The following is a 21,209-nucleotide window of genomic DNA, read 5'->3' on the forward strand; positions in this document are numbered from 1 at the left end:
GAAGAATGGCAAATAGTTCCAAATAAAAAACGTGGGAGAACCAGTCCAGAACAACATTCCAAACTTAAACAAACCAAAATAGATAACTACTTGCTCAACACACCAACAGCAAATAAATTTAATGTATTAATTAATGAAGAGACACAAGAAGCAGATGCTGAAGAGGAAAAAAAACAGGAAGAGAAGCCCCCACCAATATTTATTGCCGGTGTTAAAAACATCCAACCATTAAACGAACTACTAAACACTATAGCCAAAGATAAACATTTAATCAGTGTTGAATGAAGAACAAGTCAAGGTACAGGCCCAAACAATTGAAATATACGACAGTATAATAAAAGCACTTGATGAGAAAAAAACCGAATATCATACATATCGTAAGAAGCAAGATAAACCCTTTAGAGTAGTGATTCGCCATCTTCATCCTACAGTGAATATACAAGAAATCAAAAAAGAAATAGAGAGCCAAGGACATATAGTTCTACAAATAACGAATATACTACAAAGAATTACAAAAAAACCCCTACCACTATTTTTTGTGGACTTAAAAATACAAGAAAATAATAAAGAAATTTATAAGATGGAATATTTACTCAACGCAAAAATTGATGTCGAAGCCCCAAGGCTAAAAAGAGAATTAGTACAATGTACTAGATGTCAAATATATGGTCACACAAAAAATTTCTGCTATCATCAATACAGGTGTGCAAAATGTGCTCTAAATCACAAAACAGCTGATTGCCCTAACAAAATTAGATCTGATCTAGTAAAATGTGTACTTTGCGGTAATAACCACCCAGCGAATTACAGAGGATGCAGTGTACATAAACAACTGCAAGAAGCAAGATTTCCAACCTTAAGAAAGAAAGAGTCACCGAATCAACTACAAAACCAACAGCTACCAGTGGCTACAACAAATATAAGTACAACACAAAAACCTACATATGCTCAAATGGTAAATACCAACCAACAAGATATTACAATGGTCACTCAGGCAAATGACATGCAGGAGTTAAAGAATATGATGAAAGGGCTTATGGAACAAATGAGCACCATGCTAAACTTATTAACAACACTTGTCTCAAATGGCTAATACACTAAAATTTGCCATATGGAATGCTAATGGCTTGACACAACACAAACATGAGTTGCATGCATTTATAGTTAATCACCAATTAGACATAATACTGATTTCAGAAACACACTTCACGAAAAAAAGTTTCATAAAATTTCACAACTATAAAATATGTCACACAACACATCCAGATGGAACTGCACATGGTGGGACAGAAATCATTATAAGAAACAACATCAAACATTACCAGACAACTCACTATCAAAAAGCACATATTCAGGCCACAAATGTAGTTGTAGAAGACTGGACAGGACCTATAACTTTTTCAGCTATATATTGTCCACCAAAACATTCAATTAAACAACCAGAATTTAAAACCTTTTTTGATACACTTGGACCTAGGTTTATTTGTGGCGGAGACTACAATTCAAAACATCTAATGTGGGGATCTAGACTTATTAATACCAAAGGCCGTGAACTACAAAAAGAAATACTAATAGATAATCTGAACATAGTAACCACAAGGGAGCCAACATACTGGCCTACAGACTCTGCGAAAATTCCAGATCTCCTCGATTTTGCTATAGTGAGAGGAATAAATGAAAAATACTTTAAACCAAAGTCTTGTTACGATTTAACCTCTGACCATTCACCTGTTATCATAACTGTAAGCAAAAACATAACAAAAATAGAAAGGAGCTGTACATTACACAACAAAACAAATTGGAGTTATTTTAGATATCAAGTAAATAATCAAATCAATTTAGACATCCCACTAAAGACCGATAAACAAATCGAACAAGCAGTAGAACATTTTAACACAGTTTTACAGGAAGCAGCATGGAACTCAACACCATTACCTACAAATCGACATATGAACAAACACTGTTCCAATACAATACATGAAAAAATAATTGAGAAAAGAAGACTCAGAAAACAATGGCAATTATCAAGATCATCTCAAAGTAAAACAAACCTCAATAAAGCACAAAAAGACCTAAAAAAATTGATAAGAGCAGAAAAAAATGCAAGCTTTCAGGAATACCTACAAAAACTAGATGCAATTCAAGCCACTGACTACTCGTTATGGAAGGCTACAAGGACTCTACGAAGGCAGAAATATACAGTCCCACCACTAAGAACGCAAACAGGACAATGGGCGAGAAGTCCTCGAGAAAAGGCCGAAACATTTGCGACACACCTTAAAAAAAGTCTTTACACCAGATGAGGGAACTTACTCACTACAAACTGAAGAAGAAATTATTTCGATACTCACAAAACCGTATCAACTAGAACTCCCTGAAAAAAGATTCACAAAAAATGAGGTAAAAAATATTATACAACACAACATCGATCCAAAAAAGGCTCCAGGATACGACCTGATTACAGGAAAAATTCTTCAGCAACTCCCAGAGAAAGGCTTCCAATTTCTGACACAGTTATTTAACTCTATAATGAGACTAGGTCATTTCCCATCACAATGGAAACTAGCACAAATAACAATGATACTAAAGCCAGGAAAAGAACCAGAAAGTGTACAGTCCTACCGTCCTATTAGTCTTCTTCCAGTGGTATCCAAAGTTTTTGAAAAGCTGACACTTACTAAGCTAATGCCTATACTAGAAAACAAAAAACTAATACCACAACACCAATTTGGGTTTATAAAACAACATTCAACAATACAACAGGTACATAGAATTGTAGAGAGAATCAACGAGGACTTTGAAAATAATAGGTACTGCTCGGCGGTATTTCTGGACGTAAGTCAGGCATTTGATAAAGTCTGGCATAAAGGCCTATTATGTAAACTAAAACAGAATTTACCTACAAATTACTATATACTCTTAAAGTCATATATCACCAACAGAAACTTCCAGGTAAAGTATGAGAATGAATACACAAACATACAACAAATTCTCGCTGGGGTGCCCCAAGGAAGTGTACTAGGACCTATATTATACCTTATATTCACTGCTGACTTACCGACAGTTACACATATCACTACAGCCACATTTGCGGATGATACGGCAATACTATCATCAAACAAAAATCCCAAAATAGCCTCAGAAATCTTACAAAATAATCTAAATAAAATTCAACAATGGATGACAAAATGGAGAGACAAAATTAATGAAAACAAATCGCTACACCTAACATTTACCACGCGTAGAGAAACATGTCCGGCTGTATACTTAAACGGTAAAGGAATCCCACAAGGGGATGAAGTCAAATATCTAGGTATGTACTTGGACAGAAGATTAAACTGGAGGAAGCATATATTTACTAAGCGAAAACAACTGGGTCATAAGTTAAGAACCATATATTGGCTGTTGGGCAAAAAAACAAAACTATCAACTGAAAATAAAATATTAATCTACAAATCCATCCTAAAACCAGTGTGGACTTATGGGATAGAATTATGGGGAACCGCTGCACATTCCAACATTGAAATCATACAAATATTTCAGTCCAAAATATTGAGGTTAATACTAGGAGTTCCATGGTTCATAACCAATGAAGCCATCCATCGGGACGCCGGACTACCATACGTCAAAGATGACATCAAAAAGTGCGCGAAAAAACATACAGAGAAACTTAAAGTGCATCCAAACGTGTTAGCAAAAAATTTAGTGAATAAACCGCGTACTGTTCGTAGGTTAAAACGAAAAGTTCCGTTAGAGTTAAGTGAACAATAGGTACTAAATTAATGTGTATGTATAAGTTTATGTCAGAAATAGTCAGTGTTGTAGGTTAAGTTTTAAAAAAGGGGTGCATCACTGGATGCCTCCCTACATGTCATTGCCTCCTCTAGCACAGCAAGAAGTCAAAAATGGTTCTTTATCCCACGATGATGCCAATTCCACTGAAGCCAAAGACTCCAGGTAAATTATCTGTGGCGGCTGGTCATAGGAGGCAAGGGAGGCTTAGCCTCCCCATATTTCATCACAAAATTCGCACTTTTAGTTTTTTCATTATTTGTAGTCAGGATCCTAAAACTGGAGCGGAGGCTGCTGGCCGGAAAATCTCACTTGCTAATGCTCCGCGCAGCCCAGCAGCGTTTACGGAGACCCGGTCTCCCTAGAGCTGCATTAGTGCCGGCGCAAATTGATCCTAAGCGAACACAACCTGGCACCGGCGGGGTGCGTAGAGAGTTCTGCGCATCCTATATCAGTGAATACAGTGCCAGGTCTACACATGCGAACGTTTGTCATCGAAACACAGTTTTCTGGTGTCATGGGACGCGTGACTCAATTCTCAGATGTGGTTTTGGTTTCGAGATGGACGTAGAGAAGCTAATAGAACTCGTTCGGAATTACCAGTCTGATTTTTGCATGAGAGTTTAATGAAAGGGTAACAAATCAATTGGAAGTTCTGTCCGACAAAATACATGGGACGTTTTCGTAGTATGACGTTCCAAATTTTTAACCTGTTCCACAATTAAAACTTCCCCTGTTTCAGTGTTCCCGTACATCAAAGTTTGTCTGACGAGACACCGTTAAGCTATTAACAAATTTTCAGCTTGCTATTAATCAACTTTTTGTTGGTACACTGGATCCAGGCCTAGAAATACAATGTCACAAATGATGGCGTAATCCCTTTTCTGTAGGTATAAAAATTTTGTAAATATCATTCATTTCTTAAATCTACACAACATTATCATTAAAAATGATTCATTACTAAAAACAGTTAAGCACATTTGTGAATATCGCATATCCTCAAATAAAATGTGTCATCATACCGGGCTTGTTCATGCTTAAAAACAAAATATGTAGACGAGATATAAATATATGTAATAGGTAAGCAGTTTTTGCAACGACAATCAAATCAAAATCAGTGTTGTTTATAATAATAGTATCGGCATCGGCTGATAAAATAATTAGTTTTTAGCAAAGTTCGCACCTTTCGGAACACTGACGTACATAAAAGCAAATTTGTTAATTGTTGAGAAAACGTAGGCATTTAAAGTTTTACAAGGTACAAATGAGATGCAAATTACAAGAGGAAGTAGAAATCTATTGTCCACAGTCCTAGTTATTAGGATTTTAGGATTAGAATTTTTCTTAAACATCATCTCAAAGCTTCCTTTTCTTTATTCATTCTTCTCAAGACCTCGACGTTTGTGACTCTCTCCGTCCATGATATTCTCAAGATTCTGCGATACATCCACAGTTCAAATGCCTCTAATTTTTAGGTATCAATCTTTTTCAGCGTCCTTGACTCCATTCCGTAGAACAGCACAAAAAGTACGTAACATCTCATCAGGCGAAGTTTCATTTCAAGGCTCAAATCTTCCACAGAACACTCTCTTCATTTTAGTGAACATGGATCTGGCTTTTTCTATTCTTATTTTGATTTCTGCTGAGCTATCGTTGTCTTCATTTATAAAAGTGCCTAAATATTTGTATTTGCTAACTTGATCGATAATTTCATTGTGTAAATATAAATTTTGGACATTTCGTGTTGATTTCGATATTACCATAAATTTAGTTTTCTTTATGTTCAAAGATAGTCCATATTCTTCGCTGCAGTCGCTGCTATCTTATTCATCAATGTCTGTAGCTCTTCAAGTGTTTCTATCAAAACGGTGTCGTCGGCAAATCTCGGATTGTTTAATCTAACACCATTTATTTTAATACCTATGGATTGCTCAGAGAGTGTTCTATTCATTACGTCTTCGAAATAGAGATTAAACAGGGTTGGTGACAGTATACACCCTTGTCTCACACCTCGCTTTATTTCAATATCTTCAGTGGTATTATTCTCTACTCTCACTACTGCTTTCTGATTATAGTACATATTTGCTATTAGTCGGATACCTCGTTTATCTAAATTCTTTTCTGCCAGGAGTCTGATTAGATGATCATGCCGCACTTTATCAAAGGCCTTGTTATAATCTATGAAACACATCAGATACAGATACATCAGTATTTTGTAATCAGTATTTTGTACTCAGTATCTACCACTGAGACCCGGTATCAAAAGTAACCGTTACACGTCCGCACTGATTTTGCCCGTCCCTCTATTCGTTGCAGAGACAGCCAACGGTTGGGTTTTGTTGTGAACAATATGCGGTGCGCTAGAAAAATAACTACACAGGTCACCCGTCCCGCCGGTGCCAGGCTGTGCTAGCTTAGGTTCAATTTGCGCCGGCACTTATAGTCTAACGCACACGCTGCCCGGAGATTGGGTAAGGGCGGCCAGCAGCCTCCTCTGCAATTTTAGGATGCTGACTACAAATAATGAAAAAACTAAAAGTGCGAATTTTGTGATGAATTTTGGTATGTGGGTTTAGAATAATATTTGAAACAACTTGTTGAAATAACTTTTTCCTATATCTGTGATGCAAAGCAAAATATCGGTAATTTACCGTGTTTTTGGATTCGCAGTAGGCCGCTTTTAGAATTAAAAAAAAGAATGTGTGTACTTTGTACGCACGTAAGAAGTTATACTTCTATTATATGATTTCGACGAAATAAATATACTTTCAACAAGTTATTTATATTTAAAGATTAAACTAATTTTTACTTACTACTTTCCAAAAATGTTTACTAAAACAATACTAAAAATAAAAAAAAAGTTAGATAACACACGGAATTGAACCAGGGACCTCTCGATCTCCGGTCGAACGCGCTACCACCGAGCTAAACCCCCTTTGCTTTGACAGCTTACAAGATTTCTCATATATACTGACAAATTTAAAGTAAGTATACTTACTATTATTATAAAATATTTTTTATAAAACAATCAGAAGAAGTTAATTTTCTAGGTCTAACTTTTACCAGAACCTTAAATTGGAACTCACATATAAACAAACTACAACATTCCTGTCAATCTAGGTTAAATATACTCAAAATTCTGTCTAATAAAGTTTGGGGCGCAGATACTAAAATATTAATAAACTTATATAAATCACTCATAAGAAGTAAACTAGATTACGGCTGCATATGTTATAACGCCGCAAGCAAAACTACTCTAAAAAAACTCAATAGCATTCAATCTACAGCTTTGAGACTGGCACTAGGTGCATTTAGAACTAGTCCCACTAATAGCCTACAAGTTCTAGCTAAGGAGCCTCCTCTGACCATAAGACGACAACAATTATCACTAAACTACATTGCCAAAATTTCAATCCAAAAACAACATCCTCTTTTCTCTCAAATTTTCCAACCTGGCATCCTCTCTTTTAAAAAATCAACAAACTGTATACCTCTAATAGAAAGAATAAAAGCCACAAATTTCAACATGGATCAACTTAATTTATTGTTATATACAAATGCAGTCTCTCCTCCATGGACAACCCACCCTTTGACCATTGACCTAACACTAAGAAAGTACCCCAAATCAAATACAAACTTCTCAATAATTAAAAATGTTTTTGCAGAAATCATATCCTATTACCCCAATCACTTACACATATTTACAGACGCCTCTAAAACCCCTGATGGACATGCTGCTGCGTACTATTCTGATGAAAACTCCAACAGCACTCAGTTACCTACAACGTGTAGTATACTCACAGGCGAGACCACAGCTATATTGAATGCCTTAACTTTTCTCAAATCGAGTAACACGATGAAGTGCGTCATCATTACAGATTCACTTAATGCATTATTGAAATTGAAGCAAATTTATACAACAAATCCCATTACACAAGCAGTAAAAAATGAATTAGAAATATTACATTCGATGGGAAAAGACATAGCCTTCATTTGGGTGCCATCGCACACTGGAATCTCGGGAAATGAAAAAGCAGATCAACTAGCAACTACAAGCCGAATCAACTTAGAAGATACTACAAAAATTACAACGTATCCTTACAGTGATATGAAATATCTAATTAAAATTCACTGCAACAACACTTGGCAAAATTACTGGGAAAATTCTGAAAACAAATTAATCCCAATATGCCCACAGGTGAACAACAGCTGTATGAATTAACCCCACCAGTAGACGAGAACAAGTGATCATCAACCGTTTAAGAATTGGTCATACAGCTGTAACACACAAATTTCTTATCAGTAAAGATCCACCGCCTATTTGCAACAACTGCTCCACTTCATTAACAGTGAAACACTTCCTACTTGACTGCCCTTGTTTCCAAAATGAAAGAAGAATACATGGAATTCCAGACAACCTCAAATCCATCCTGACGGACAAAAATTTAAATGTATTGAATTATTTAAAGGACATAAAATTTTATTATAGTATTTAATGTAATTCATATGAAAAATATTGTGTTTGTAATCCCACTAATAACCCTGCGTGGTTGATGTGGTATAAGTGTTTTAAATAAAAAAAAAAAAAAAAAATATTTTAGTCCCGAGGAAGACAAATCAAAAGACACAAAAATTATAATAAATAATACATTTATTAAAAACACTAATACATTCTTTTAATGACTTATTTGCGCTAATACAGGTATAGTTTGAAAGATTAGCAACGAACTACATACTGTCTGTCTGCGCATGCGCCAGGCAAGTATAAAATTTAACCCTCGATCGTAAAGAAGTATAACTTCAAAAATTCAGTTGAGTATCTTAAAAAATGTGAACCTTCAACCTGTATGGACTGCAAAAGTTCAAATCTGTATTTATTTTGATATGCATATCTACTTATAGAGATATAATTGTTAACAAATAAACGATACAAACTTTGGTATTACACTTTTACAATTTGACTAACTATTTTTAAAATGTTATGATATTATGAAATTATGAATTATGATGATATTATAAAATGTGAATAAAAAATGGTCAAAAAATGGGGCCTTAAATTAGATTTTTTTGGCGGAATTTTTTTTGCTAGTGCAAATTTGTCTAGATATTTTACAGTTAGGTATAGCCTCCCTAATGCTAAAAATTGCGAGCCGCCACTGTAAATTATAAATTCGTATCTTTTAACTGTTCCATTAACGTCTACTAGGAATAATATAAAAGTGTTATTTTTAAATTAGTTTAAATAAAGAAGGGCGTTTTGGATTAATTTATGTGTGGACATCTATTGACCCTCCTTTGTCCTCGCTGTTTCTACTAAAAGGTTGATCCTGCAAGGGTTAACCTTCGGATGACCAAGGGGGGTAAATTTGGACCCTAGCGTATGTTTTTCTTTAATAAATTCAAAAGTTTTTTCAATTTTTAATTCAGTATTTTTTTATTTGACTTTAAGATCATTCTAGATATCCTCATATTCTGAAATAAAAAAAATTCTCTATATTTTACAAATAAAAAATATATTCTGAAGTTGATGTTTAGTAAAATACCGTCTATTATGTGGAATTCCAAGTAGTTTTTCACTGCGCGTTATCAAAATCTATTTATAGATTGTGGTGCCTGTTATGTAAGAATTATGACATTCCTGTCTGCTACAGTAAGTCATTATTATTATTTCTTGGCGTATATTATTATAGTTTCTTAGTATTTTGTGTACATATAAGATATGGCCCGCAAATATCTTACTGAGGCTGAGTTACAGGAAATTGTTACTGCTAGCGATTTTTATGATGATATAGAAGATGAAATAATATCAGAAAACGAGGATGTATTATTAGATGAAGATTTAAATGCTGAAAACATTCATTACAGGTCATATTTGACCTGGGGTCATTTTTACCCCCGTTGGTCATCCGTGTAACAAAAAAAGGTTGGTCATCGGAAGGTTAAACAACGTGTCTTCTCTCTACATCTTTCTTGTTCTATTATCTGACCCTCCAGCTTAAATTTACATCGTAGTAGATTTGCTGTTATAATCATATAACCACGAATATTCTTATTGTTAATAAAATAAGATAACTAATTAAACTAAACATTAATTGTCTTGAATATTTTCCTTTTAATTACAATTTATTCCTAAAATTCCGATAAAAGTAACGTGGTGTTAAGATTGTTTAAGGTGGATAAAGTTAGTAATTGGAACTTCATTACTTTCGTTTCATATACAAACAGATCATTGCTCTATTACTGTCGTTTTTTCTTTAAATTGGCGTAATTTTTACAACTTGTAAAAAGTGGATTCTCTGTATAATCTCAAAGCTGCAACTTATACTTAGCTTTCTCGTTTTTTTTGATAAATATCTGCCAAGAGGCATGAGGAGAATATTGAAAAAACTTTTTTAATTTTCAGTGAATCGTCCATGATCCTGAATGTTAGATTAAATGTCTATTTAGAACATCATAATGACGAAAGTTTTAATGAAAAATATTAGCCAGTATAGATAACCGTTAACAAGTTTTAACATTGTTATTAAATGTTTATTAAAATTAAAGTATGCGCTTTGCGAGCTAATAAAAAATACTTTTTTGTACTGCATACTTTTCAAATAACTATAAAAAGTTATTTCGAACAACAAAAAACCTCATTATTAAGATACCTATACAAGACAAGATATACAATTTTATAATATTTATAGTCACTCGAGCCTGAGTCGAGCCTTCCGAGCTCTCGTATCTATTGCCAGGCAACAAGTTTTCAAAAAATTGTCGCATTATTCTCAATTTATTCTCACTCTCTCACGTATAATATCGAATAAAAAATATCCATCACATCTTACCAATCGTTATATTAAATGACATTCGATAATGACTTTAAAATTGCCACTAGCAAAATCGATAAACCCAATTTAGCGGCGGAAATTAAAAATAAAGAAATGGTCGCTTAAATCATCAATAAAATTGTAAAAGTCTTTTAAAAAGTAAAAAGTCTTCTAACTCTTTTGTTTCATGACTTTTGCATGCTAGCGGCGCATCCATCGATTTGTTAAAAAAAATATTAAGAACATTATTTAAAAAGACAGGATATGTCCCCAAAATGTAAATTTTTTACATTATTAATTGGTCAGTGACAGTTAATTTTTTTAATAATTACACAGGCCAACGATGAAAAAACTTTTTTGATAAGATTACCTCTATCTTATGTATTTTAGTGTGCTGAGTCCGAAAAGCATATTAAAAATGCTGTATCACCCCCCCCCTCCATTCTTTCACAATTTAACATTTAAAGTTGCATAATAATTACCTTTAAAACCAAGATGGCTATAGGGAAAAAAAGCTTGTATTGCATTCAAAAAAAGTTGTAACCAAGTTTTTAGGTAATGTGAAAGACCCTAACTACGACCTTATATTAGCTAATTTATTAGATAAGTTTTTTAAGATATTTGATAAGATTTAAGATTTGAGATGTCAATGAGCCCCAAAATCCACCTTTTTCATAACCATCTTGACTTTTCCCTGAAAATCTGGGTGATGTCAGCGAAGAACAAGGCAAACGATTCCACTAGGGTATCAAGGTGATGGAGAAACGATACCAGTGACGTTGAAACACTAAGGTGATAGGTGATTACTGTTGGTCACTTCATCAGGAACGATAGAGTGCCTCGCATGGGAGAAAAAGCTATTTCAGAAGTTTTACATCAAAAAGAGAAAGAAAATACAAAAGCATTGACACCTGAAATGATTGCACAGACCTATAATATTACAAAATAAGAATTAAATGAAAGGTTTTATTCTAATAATGTATCATGTTAATGTATTTCGGTATTTTGTCTTTTTCAAATTATTATAATGTAGATATAATAAACCAGAGTCATATTGTGAAAAAACTATGGGTGATACGTAAAATCTAATTTCAGATTGTTTTTTAGCGCCAAAAAATACATGGTATTCACATAAATTTGTAAGAAAAGTTTTTGTAAGAAAAGTGACGCTGAAAATTACACGGTATCGCCGTACTTTACGTTAATTTACTGGGCCGTATATAAAATTATAAACTTTTATGCACTGACATTCATATAATATACAGTTTCTCTCTTTAAACTGGTATTTATATTTGATGCTTTAAATTTAGTTTAGCTTTTAAAATGTCTCTGGTTTTCCAACGAGTCCTCTGCCGCTAAATATTTGTTAAAAATGTATGTGAACGTTACTGAGTTGGCACTGAAGTGGTATGTTTGCCACAAAATTCGTAGAAATGTACGGTTATCACGTTCACATTTTATACACGATCAGGAAATTTCAATTAGAGCATTTAATGCACCTATATATAAACGTAGTTCACTAAACCATTAACTAAAAATCAGTCCACTGCAAAAATATAAAACATCGAGCGACGCGAAATAATTAATATGAGTTGGTAGTATTCTAACAAATTAATTACAGTATCCGCTGGGAGTGTTAACAATGACTGCGTTCACCAGATGCAAACGCATTCACAACTGTTTGCGCTTTGATTCTTAGGGTACGAACATGCCGAAGGTACATGGATGAGCGCGGTGTAGGTCGCGATCACGGTCGAGGTTTACATCGATGAGGGGCAGAACATTCCGAAGATACTTTCCGTATCCTGTTTTGGCATCGACATCGCTGTAAATTGCGATGTAAGGTCGCGAGGGTGAACGGGTGACACATCCTTGGTATGTGCGATCTCATAAAAAAATGAAGGTTTGCTTAGACGTCCATGTATCTTCGGCATGTTCGTACCCTTAAACTTGTTGACAGCGAGCTGAACGGTTGGTTGTTTAGGTTAAAATTTGACATTTTGCTTGTTTGATTTGAACGTAACCTAAAATAAATTTACTCAACAAATAAGTTTTTGAAATTATTTTTTTATTAAAAGAAAAAGAAAATGGGTTTAATAGATAATAACGTAGCTGAATGTCCTCAGTACCCGTTATTTTATATACAAAATTATTATAAATATATTCTATAAAATATACAATTTAAATTGTATTGTTTGCAAAGTTCAGCATAAATATTTTATGATTGCAAAAATGGCGATCGCTTTCCAAACATGTTTGCTGTCAAGCGCAAACTGATTGCCAACGTTTGCATCGGGTGAACGCGACCAATGTTAAATAACAATGTTCTGTGCGTGACCATGGTGCGGTACCCTAAAACGATGCCAGCGTGAATAGCGACGAAATATGGCAATCGTGCCTATTCTGTAACTCAATTCGATGATAGAAGTAAGGAAAATCGAATAGAAGTGGCCAACTCGAATAGAAATAGTCAAAATCGGTATTCCATAACTCCGTAATGACTTCGACAACATTTACACTGTCGAAATTAGATTTCGATATCGAAATTGTGTTTGACGCAAGCTCATTGTATTTTGTTTTGACGTTTATAATTTAAATCTATTAAAAATTATTTATTACTACTTATTTATAATTATTTATAGCATTTTTAACTTTTGTCTTTGCTTAATTTTTTAGTCTGTGGTGTTATTTACTTAGGGAATTGTATATTTAATTTAGTCATGTTGTACGAGTATGCATTAAACTTAACCTCATTTTATTTGGCATCTAAATGCTGAATGTTTGCCAATCACAGTGTTGCCATACTTTATTTGTTTATTTCTTGTACAATTTAAATCAATGGCATAATATACAAGAAGAGATTGTACAAGAACGTTTAGAATATAAAGATAGACTTATAGCGTTGATTGATAAATATATTATACCAGTTTACTTGTATTTTAATCAATCAACGCTTATAGAAAAGAAAATAATTATAGAAAAGACGCCATTTTTGGGAAAAGTTGTTTATCAGTTATTTTAGCTGGAATCAAATCGTAAGATTGTATATTATTAGTAATATTTTCATCATGCATCTTATCTTCATTGATCTTTTTTATTTATCAGATTATCTTCTTTTTTATAACAATTTTAATTAAATTTGATTTAAAACCATTTATCATCGTTTGAGCTTTTTGTATCCAATATTTACACTAATATTTTATTGTTTACTTTTCAAAACTTTTCTTTTCTGTTATTTGAAAACTATTTTTTAAATGCAACTATATTATGTAGTGTGATAGTATGAAAAATTGAAGATATGGCAACGGTGTCGTATTTCAAATTTAGAACCAGTAACAAACAGGCCACAGAACACTAATTTCGCTTGACAATGCGGGGTTGCCACCACCTCCTAAACGCGTCAAATAGAAATTGCCGATTTCGATTTACCCTGATAACAATGTGAGTTACAGAATGCCAATCCAAACACGAAAATGACGCGATAGATATCAAACGTTCCGATTTTGAGTAATTACGATTCGACTTGGTCATTTCTATTCGATTTGTTAAAAGTTACAGAATAGGGCTGAACAATGGAGGTATCTTTGTAATGTGATTGTCATGTGTTTGTATATTAAATTTGCTCAAAAATGGTAAATAAATGTTGCGTAATTATTTAGTTTAATTTAATTGAACACTATAGATATCTGGGTACTAGCTGGCGTTCTGTATTGTGCAGTAAAGTCTGTCATTGACCACACATCTAAGAGTATTAAAGTGCTACGTCTGGTCCGTTTTGTTGTATGGATGTGAAACTTGGACAACAAAAATGAAAAATCTTAAAAAATCAGATAATATTAACATATTTTTAGATTTTCTATAGGAACCAAATTATAGAGGGTGGCATGTTTTCAAATTGACACACTGTATATTTTTTTAATAATACTAAATTAAAATATTTGTTTTAGGAGTATCAGAACGGACTACGATCGATCAAGTCAATACAGTCGGGGCAGTTTTCGAGACTTCGATACCGCAAGAACACTTTACGAATTTAGAGAACCAGACCTCAACGTTATCAAAGAGCGTAGGACGCTGAGGTTTCTTGTTGCTATTATAGTGCTCTACGGCATCTGTCTTTTCCCTCTGATGGTTTTGAAAGTGGCCAGACTGTCAATTAAGGAGACCTATGCTAATATTGCCGTCTTCGATGTACTGTACTTAATTGTCGTCTGGATAGCCTTTTTACCAACATGCACTACCCCTTTGCTATTTATTCTATGGAAGTTAACCAGGTGAGAGGGTTACTAATTTAAATCTCTGAAATAATAACAGTTAGATACAAATTCGATAAAATTGCACTTAAACAAATGTTTTGTTTCAACTTTGTTTAAAAAAATAAAAAAAAAATTATAACAAATAAATTAATTTATTATAACAAAACAAAAGTAACTTTGATATTTAATAATACGTTAGATAGGTAGCTCTACTCGAGTTACTTGGGAACAAAAAAAAATAAAGAAAATTGCTCCATGGGAAGCCCAGAGGATGCATTTTTTTAACACATGCCGATTTTAAACTTTGAGAATCCAATTTCTCCAACCTAATTTTTGAGTGGAATTTTGTTATTTTTGGTATTTTTCGCTCGTAATACCGATAGTTTTTATTATCATAATATATCGACGCTGCCAAGCCAAAACGGCATAAACGCCAAAATGGCCACTTTTTAGTTAGCTGCACCAAAAAATAGGAATTTAATTTCCGCACCAGACAGTAAACGCGGTATAACCCAAGACAAAGTGAAATATGGATAATATTGGTTTAAAATTTTTATAAACGCCAGTCTAGTCACGCACGTGAACACCGACGTGAACACCGATTGACATAATCGCCAGTGCCCGTAAGATTATCATTGTGTACAGTTCGGTCCAGTAATAATAGTAAAGGTATGTATTTTTGCAATCTTTATGGATAAGTAACATGGTATTACTTACCTCTGCAATATTTTCAATTTGTATTGATTTTTGAAGCGTAAATACACTGAAATTCTCTAAAAACTATGAGGCGTTTATGCCAAAACCAAATATTTACATCGTGGTTGACACAAGCGCCATTCCTCAATGGTATTCTTATGGAGGTTTCTTATTTAAAAATTGCGCAAATAAAAAGTTTATTTTAAAATTTTCTATTGTAACTTTGTACTAGTGTGATGAACAATTCATTTTGTATTACAGCATATAGTTCAAATCAATTTTATATAGCTAAAAATGACGATCGATTTTTGGCGCTTATGCCATTTTTTTTTGTTGCAGATGAATAGCAGAAGTAAAAAAATAATGGCCTTACTAAATGACAATAAAACATATACCGAAGCAGTAAAAATGATAATATACAGACTGACAATAATTCCCCTATATTCCCCTTACAGGTTTATGATATTTATAATGCCAACATTGCAGAAGCTTTTAGCAATGACATTATCATCTTTGAGGAACCACCAGACGTTGCAGTAGAAGAAGAAATATTTAGTCACGATCTCATATCATGTTTCAACTTAGCAGCAGATAATGGTTTGGGAAAATACAAGCAATCAAATCAATAATGATGTTGAACCAAATATTGACAGTGATTATGAATTAGAATCCGCTATTACTAGATATCCGCTCCTATTTGCGAATTATTTACTTTTAAGTATTTCATCCTAGCATTAAAAATATGTTTAAAGAATTTAGGGTATTGTTTTTAACTTAGAATGTATTTTTGGTATAAAAAAATAAAGCCTATCAAAAATCTTCGTAATTTCATAATTTTTCTTGTTGGCATAAACGACAATTTTTAATTTTCGTTTTTTTTTTCATTAATGGCATATATCCTTTTTAAGCGCCATATTGGCTAACCTTACAACGATGCGATCGGCACAAACGCCAGAGGTAAGTTTGGCATATTCACCAATGTTATATCCTGATTGGACGTAAGCGCCATTTTCTAGTTTTTAATTTATTTCAGACAGTATTATCAGCTACATTCATGTTCCCAAAATATTAAAATTTGAAAAAAAAATCATCAATTTTTTTGAATCACTATGCAGATAAGCAGAATTATTGGTAAAAATAAAAATAATCAGTTTTTTGTGTTTCCTGAAAAATCAAGTTAATGTCGTTTATGCCGTTTTGGCTTGACAGCGTCATGTTATGAGTCTTTTAATGATTTGAAAATTTTTGTGGAGAAAGAGAACCGAAAAGAGAACCGAAATAAAAAGGTACCATCCTCTTGTTTATATCTTCGCCGTACATGACAGTCAACTTTGACTGGTTGTATCTCAGGAACCACTCATTAACCACACAATTAAACGTTTTTTCTTTAAAAAAAGCGTCCTGTCGCGTTCTTTCCAATACCGTTTTCATATTTTAATTTAATCTAATATTTGCCGAGATATTCTATTTGCTTATAAGCCAGAAAATTGTTTATAATCTTAAAATATTCGTGAGGCCGCTTAAATAGTTCAATTTTAATTCCGTAAAGTGCATTAGATAGATATAGTGCATTTTTATACAAAAATAATAGATATTCTTATGTATCATAATTATTATGGTTATTATAGCGACCGTAAATTGTTAATTAACAATATAATTGTTGCTAAATTGTTCATTCAATTTCCATCGGCTTCTGGAAGTATAATCTATTCCAAAAAGGCTTTTATGTAACCAAGTTATTTAATTATTGATAAATAATTACTTACATAAAATTTTAGTTGAAAATTAAAGATTTTGTTGGAAAAACCCGAATTTCCGAGGAAAGTTTTCGCCGAAGTAAATAGGAAAAAACATGTCTCTATGCAGAATTTAACTACGGAATTTAATTTTTATTTGGGTGTTTTTGGTGTAAAGTTAAAATCTTTGGAGTTATAGAGCAATAATTGAAAAAATCACGATTTGGGGGCGCAATTTTGTCTATAAAAAAGTAGCACACTATCTGCGGACTTGGCATGCCAATATTATTAATACACTCGGGTGCAAAAAAATCGATTCACTGAAAATTTGGTCATTTTTGATTTCTCGAATTTCCTAAACCTGTTGTCCGATTTAAGTGATTTTTTTACCATGTTATAGCCTTATTCATTAACAATATCGCTGTGATAATATTGTTGCTAGACAGGTAAACTGTGATTGTATACCGGGTGTACGAATCAAACTGTGTTTTTTTCTCAAATCTCGCATCACCCTGTGGACTATTCTAGCATTTATAAAATACTGAAATTAAAAACCAACTATAGCCCATGTTTTCTTAACGTTCTGTTTTTAAATTCATTCACTTATGTTGGATAATAAAATAGTTAGATAATTTAACAACTGGCCATGTTCGTCATCAGTACAGGGTGTTTCTAAATAAGAGCGACAAACTTTAATGGGTAATTTTACACGAGAAAATAATGACAGTTTGCTTTATAATCATATGTCCGCAAAAGCTTCGTTTCCGAGATATGGGATATTCAATTTTTTTTACAAACTCACGATTTATTTATTGCTTTAAAAGCAGCTGAGATATGCAAATCAAATTTAGTGCGTTTTAAGACGTAGCTATTGCACATTTTTTGACATACAATTAAGAATTTAATATTCACCATTGGCGCGCAAACGGGTATTATGACCGATCGTATTACCTGCATGCACGCCAATGGTGAATATAAAATTCTTAATTGTATGTCAAAAAATGTGCAATAACTACGTCTTAAATTTCACCAAATTTGATTTGCATATCTTAACTGGTTTTAAAGCAGTAAATAAATAGTTAATTAAAAAAAATTTGAACATCCCGTATCTCGGAAAGGAAGCGTTTGAGGACATATGATTATGAAGTAAACTGTCATTATTTTCTTATGTAAAATTACCCCTTAAAGTTTTTCGTACTTTTTTAAGAACACCCTGAACTGATAACGAACATGGCAGATGTTAAAGTGCCTAACTTTTTTATTATCCAACATAAGCGAATGAATCTAAAAACAAAATGATAAGAAAATGTAAGACTATAGTCGGGTTTTAATTTCAGTATTTTATAAATGTTAGAATAGTCCACAGGGTGATCCGAACTTTGAGAAAAACACAGTTTGATTCGTATGCCCAGTATACAATGAGAGTTTACCTGTCTAGCAACAATATTATTACAGCGATATTGCTCATGAATAAGGTTATAACATGGTAAAAAAATCACTTAAATCGGACAACAGGTTTAGGAAATTCGAGATATCTAAAATGACCAAATTTTCCGTGAATCGATTTTTTTGCACCTGAGTGTATATATAATCATAAGATTCGATTCCAGCAATAAAATTGCTGGTAAATAACTTTTTCCACCTACCTCTACCGAAAGTATACTTTTCCGGACCTGATTGTAGGGAGCAAAGTTGTATTTTTCCTCCCTAGGGAGGAAAATATTTTTCCTCCCTAGGGAGGAAAAGTAAAAGTGACGTCATGGTATTTCATTCATGAAATATAACTTATTGACGCCCTGTATAATATCTATTTTATATTACGTAAGTATCTATACATTTTAACATTTATTTATAAAACATTTTTGTTTTAAAGTATTTTACAGAATGGTAAAAAACAGTAAATTGCTATTTTGATTTAACAATGTTTACATTAATAATTTGACTTATATTTCGCCTGGTGAGATAAGAACAATAATGACAAAACTTCAAAATGAACATTTAGAGATAACCGTATTTGAAGTTTTGATGAAACTGCTAAACAGTATAACTGACTTATAGGTAATCATTTTGCAAAATTTTTCTAATAATGTGCTTTCTAGATATGTAAATCAATTAGTAGAAGTAATTTTATTTGAAGAAAAGATTAATATTGTATTTATTTTTGATTTTTTTTCTGCGTTACGCCATTATTGCATTATCGAAGATGTTTAATTTGATGTTTCGCCACTATATTTTAATACTACTATACTACAACAGTTTAGTTTTTCGAGGAAAACGAAAAGCCCTAGATACAAAGTTTGCTACTTTTTAAACAATTAGAATAATTGAAATAAAAATATAATAAACAATATTTTAAATCCAAGACTTTTCGTTAATAAACTGCTTTCTGGCTGCATCCCATATCTCCGGATTTTACAATATATAATCACATAGAGACGACGAAATAGGAGAAAGCAAATAGAGGACACTTAGGCCACGCATTTACCTTCTCTTCGTCTAGGAAAAGGACCGAAAGACAGTTTCTAAATACTCACAAATTGAGTAAAAATGAAAAAGATAAAAAAGGGTTCAAGGCAGGTTTTGTTTATATTCGATTCAGAGTCGGACTACCATCTCCATATAGTAACTATTTCAGCATCCTTATGCATCCTTATTTCAGCATCCTTATGCATCCCTCAGCATCCTTATGTGACTGCATAATCTTCACTGATGATGCATAAGGATGCTGAAATAGTTACTATATGGAGATGGTAGTCCAACTCTGAATCGAATATAAACAAAACCTGCCTTGAACCCTTTTTTATCTTTTTCATTTTTACTCAATTTGTGAGTATTTAGAAACTGTCTTTCGGTCCTTTTCCTAGACGAAGAGAAGGTAAATGCGTGGCCTAAGTGTCCTCTATTTGCTTTCTCCTATTTCGTCGTCTCTATGTGATTATATATTGTAAAATCCGGAGATATGGGATGCAGCCAGAAAGCAGTTTATTAACGAAAAGTCTTGGATTTAAAATATTGTTTATTATATTTTTATTTCAATTATTCTAATTGTTTAAAAAGTAGCAAACTTTGTATCTAGGGCTTTTCGTTTTCCTCGTAATACGAGAGATGTCGCTGTATTGCGTCTCAAAAGGCGGGTTCATCGCATCGCGATGGTTTGCTTTAAAAGGGGCAGAATGTTTGTATTCCCTTCAGAGTTGTGACTGCATAATCTTCACTGATGATGCATAAGGATGCTGAAATAGTTACTATATGGAGATGGTAGTCCGACTCTGAATCGAATATAAACAAAACCTGCCTTGAACCCTTTTTTATCTTTATAAGTTTAGTTTTTGTTTTAAATAATTAAAAAATTTACTTTTGAAAATAAATTAAACGCATCAAATAAAATATTTTATTGTACACACCAGTTATGCGCAAAATGAAACTAAGTACAATAGAAAAATAACAAAATAAGATCTTAAGTAATAATTATGAAAACGATAAACATGATAAAAGATAAAAAGTAAGCAAAAGAACTATGAATAGTAAAATTAAATTCATAATTTCACTCACGTATATTTCGTATTTCAAACTACTAAAGAAATTATTGTGGGTAGAAGGAATTGATTTATTTTTAAGACTTCTTTTTAGAAATGAATATTGGTTCTCGATAGTGTGGAATTAAACAATACTGATCCAAAGTGGTTAGACGCTTTCTTGATTTGCTATTTCTAAGTACCTAAGAACGATTGAAACTGAGTTTCTCTGTAAGAAGTTTTATAAAAAAAACACAAAGGCAAAAACGACCACACAGACAAAAGTGCTCATTCGCCACTATTGCACATTGTACTACTATCTTTAATAAAATATCTAATATTTCAAATACATGCAGGCACGGCGTAATTACAGATTCGCCAGTATTGATATAAAGTTTGGTG

At 32.8% G+C, this 21,209-nt stretch overlaps 1 protein-coding gene across 1 annotated transcript in view; it reads left to right on the forward strand.

Annotated features, from left to right (window-relative positions):
* LOC126882885 (gastrin/cholecystokinin type B receptor) overlaps positions 1-21,209 on the forward strand; it is a 457,238-nt gene that overhangs the window by 271,499 nt on the left and 164,530 nt on the right. Inside the window, exon 5 of the mRNA XM_050647949.1 lies at positions 14,552-14,878. Within this exon, the coding sequence (XP_050503906.1) occupies positions 14,552-14,878 (327 nt within the window). The remainder of the gene's footprint in view (positions 1-14,551; positions 14,879-21,209) is intronic.

This window comes from Diabrotica virgifera, chromosome 4, assembly GCF_917563875.1.
Source record: "Diabrotica virgifera virgifera chromosome 4, PGI_DIABVI_V3a".
In the NCBI taxonomy this organism is placed as follows: Eukaryota; Metazoa; Arthropoda; class Insecta; order Coleoptera; family Chrysomelidae; genus Diabrotica; species Diabrotica virgifera.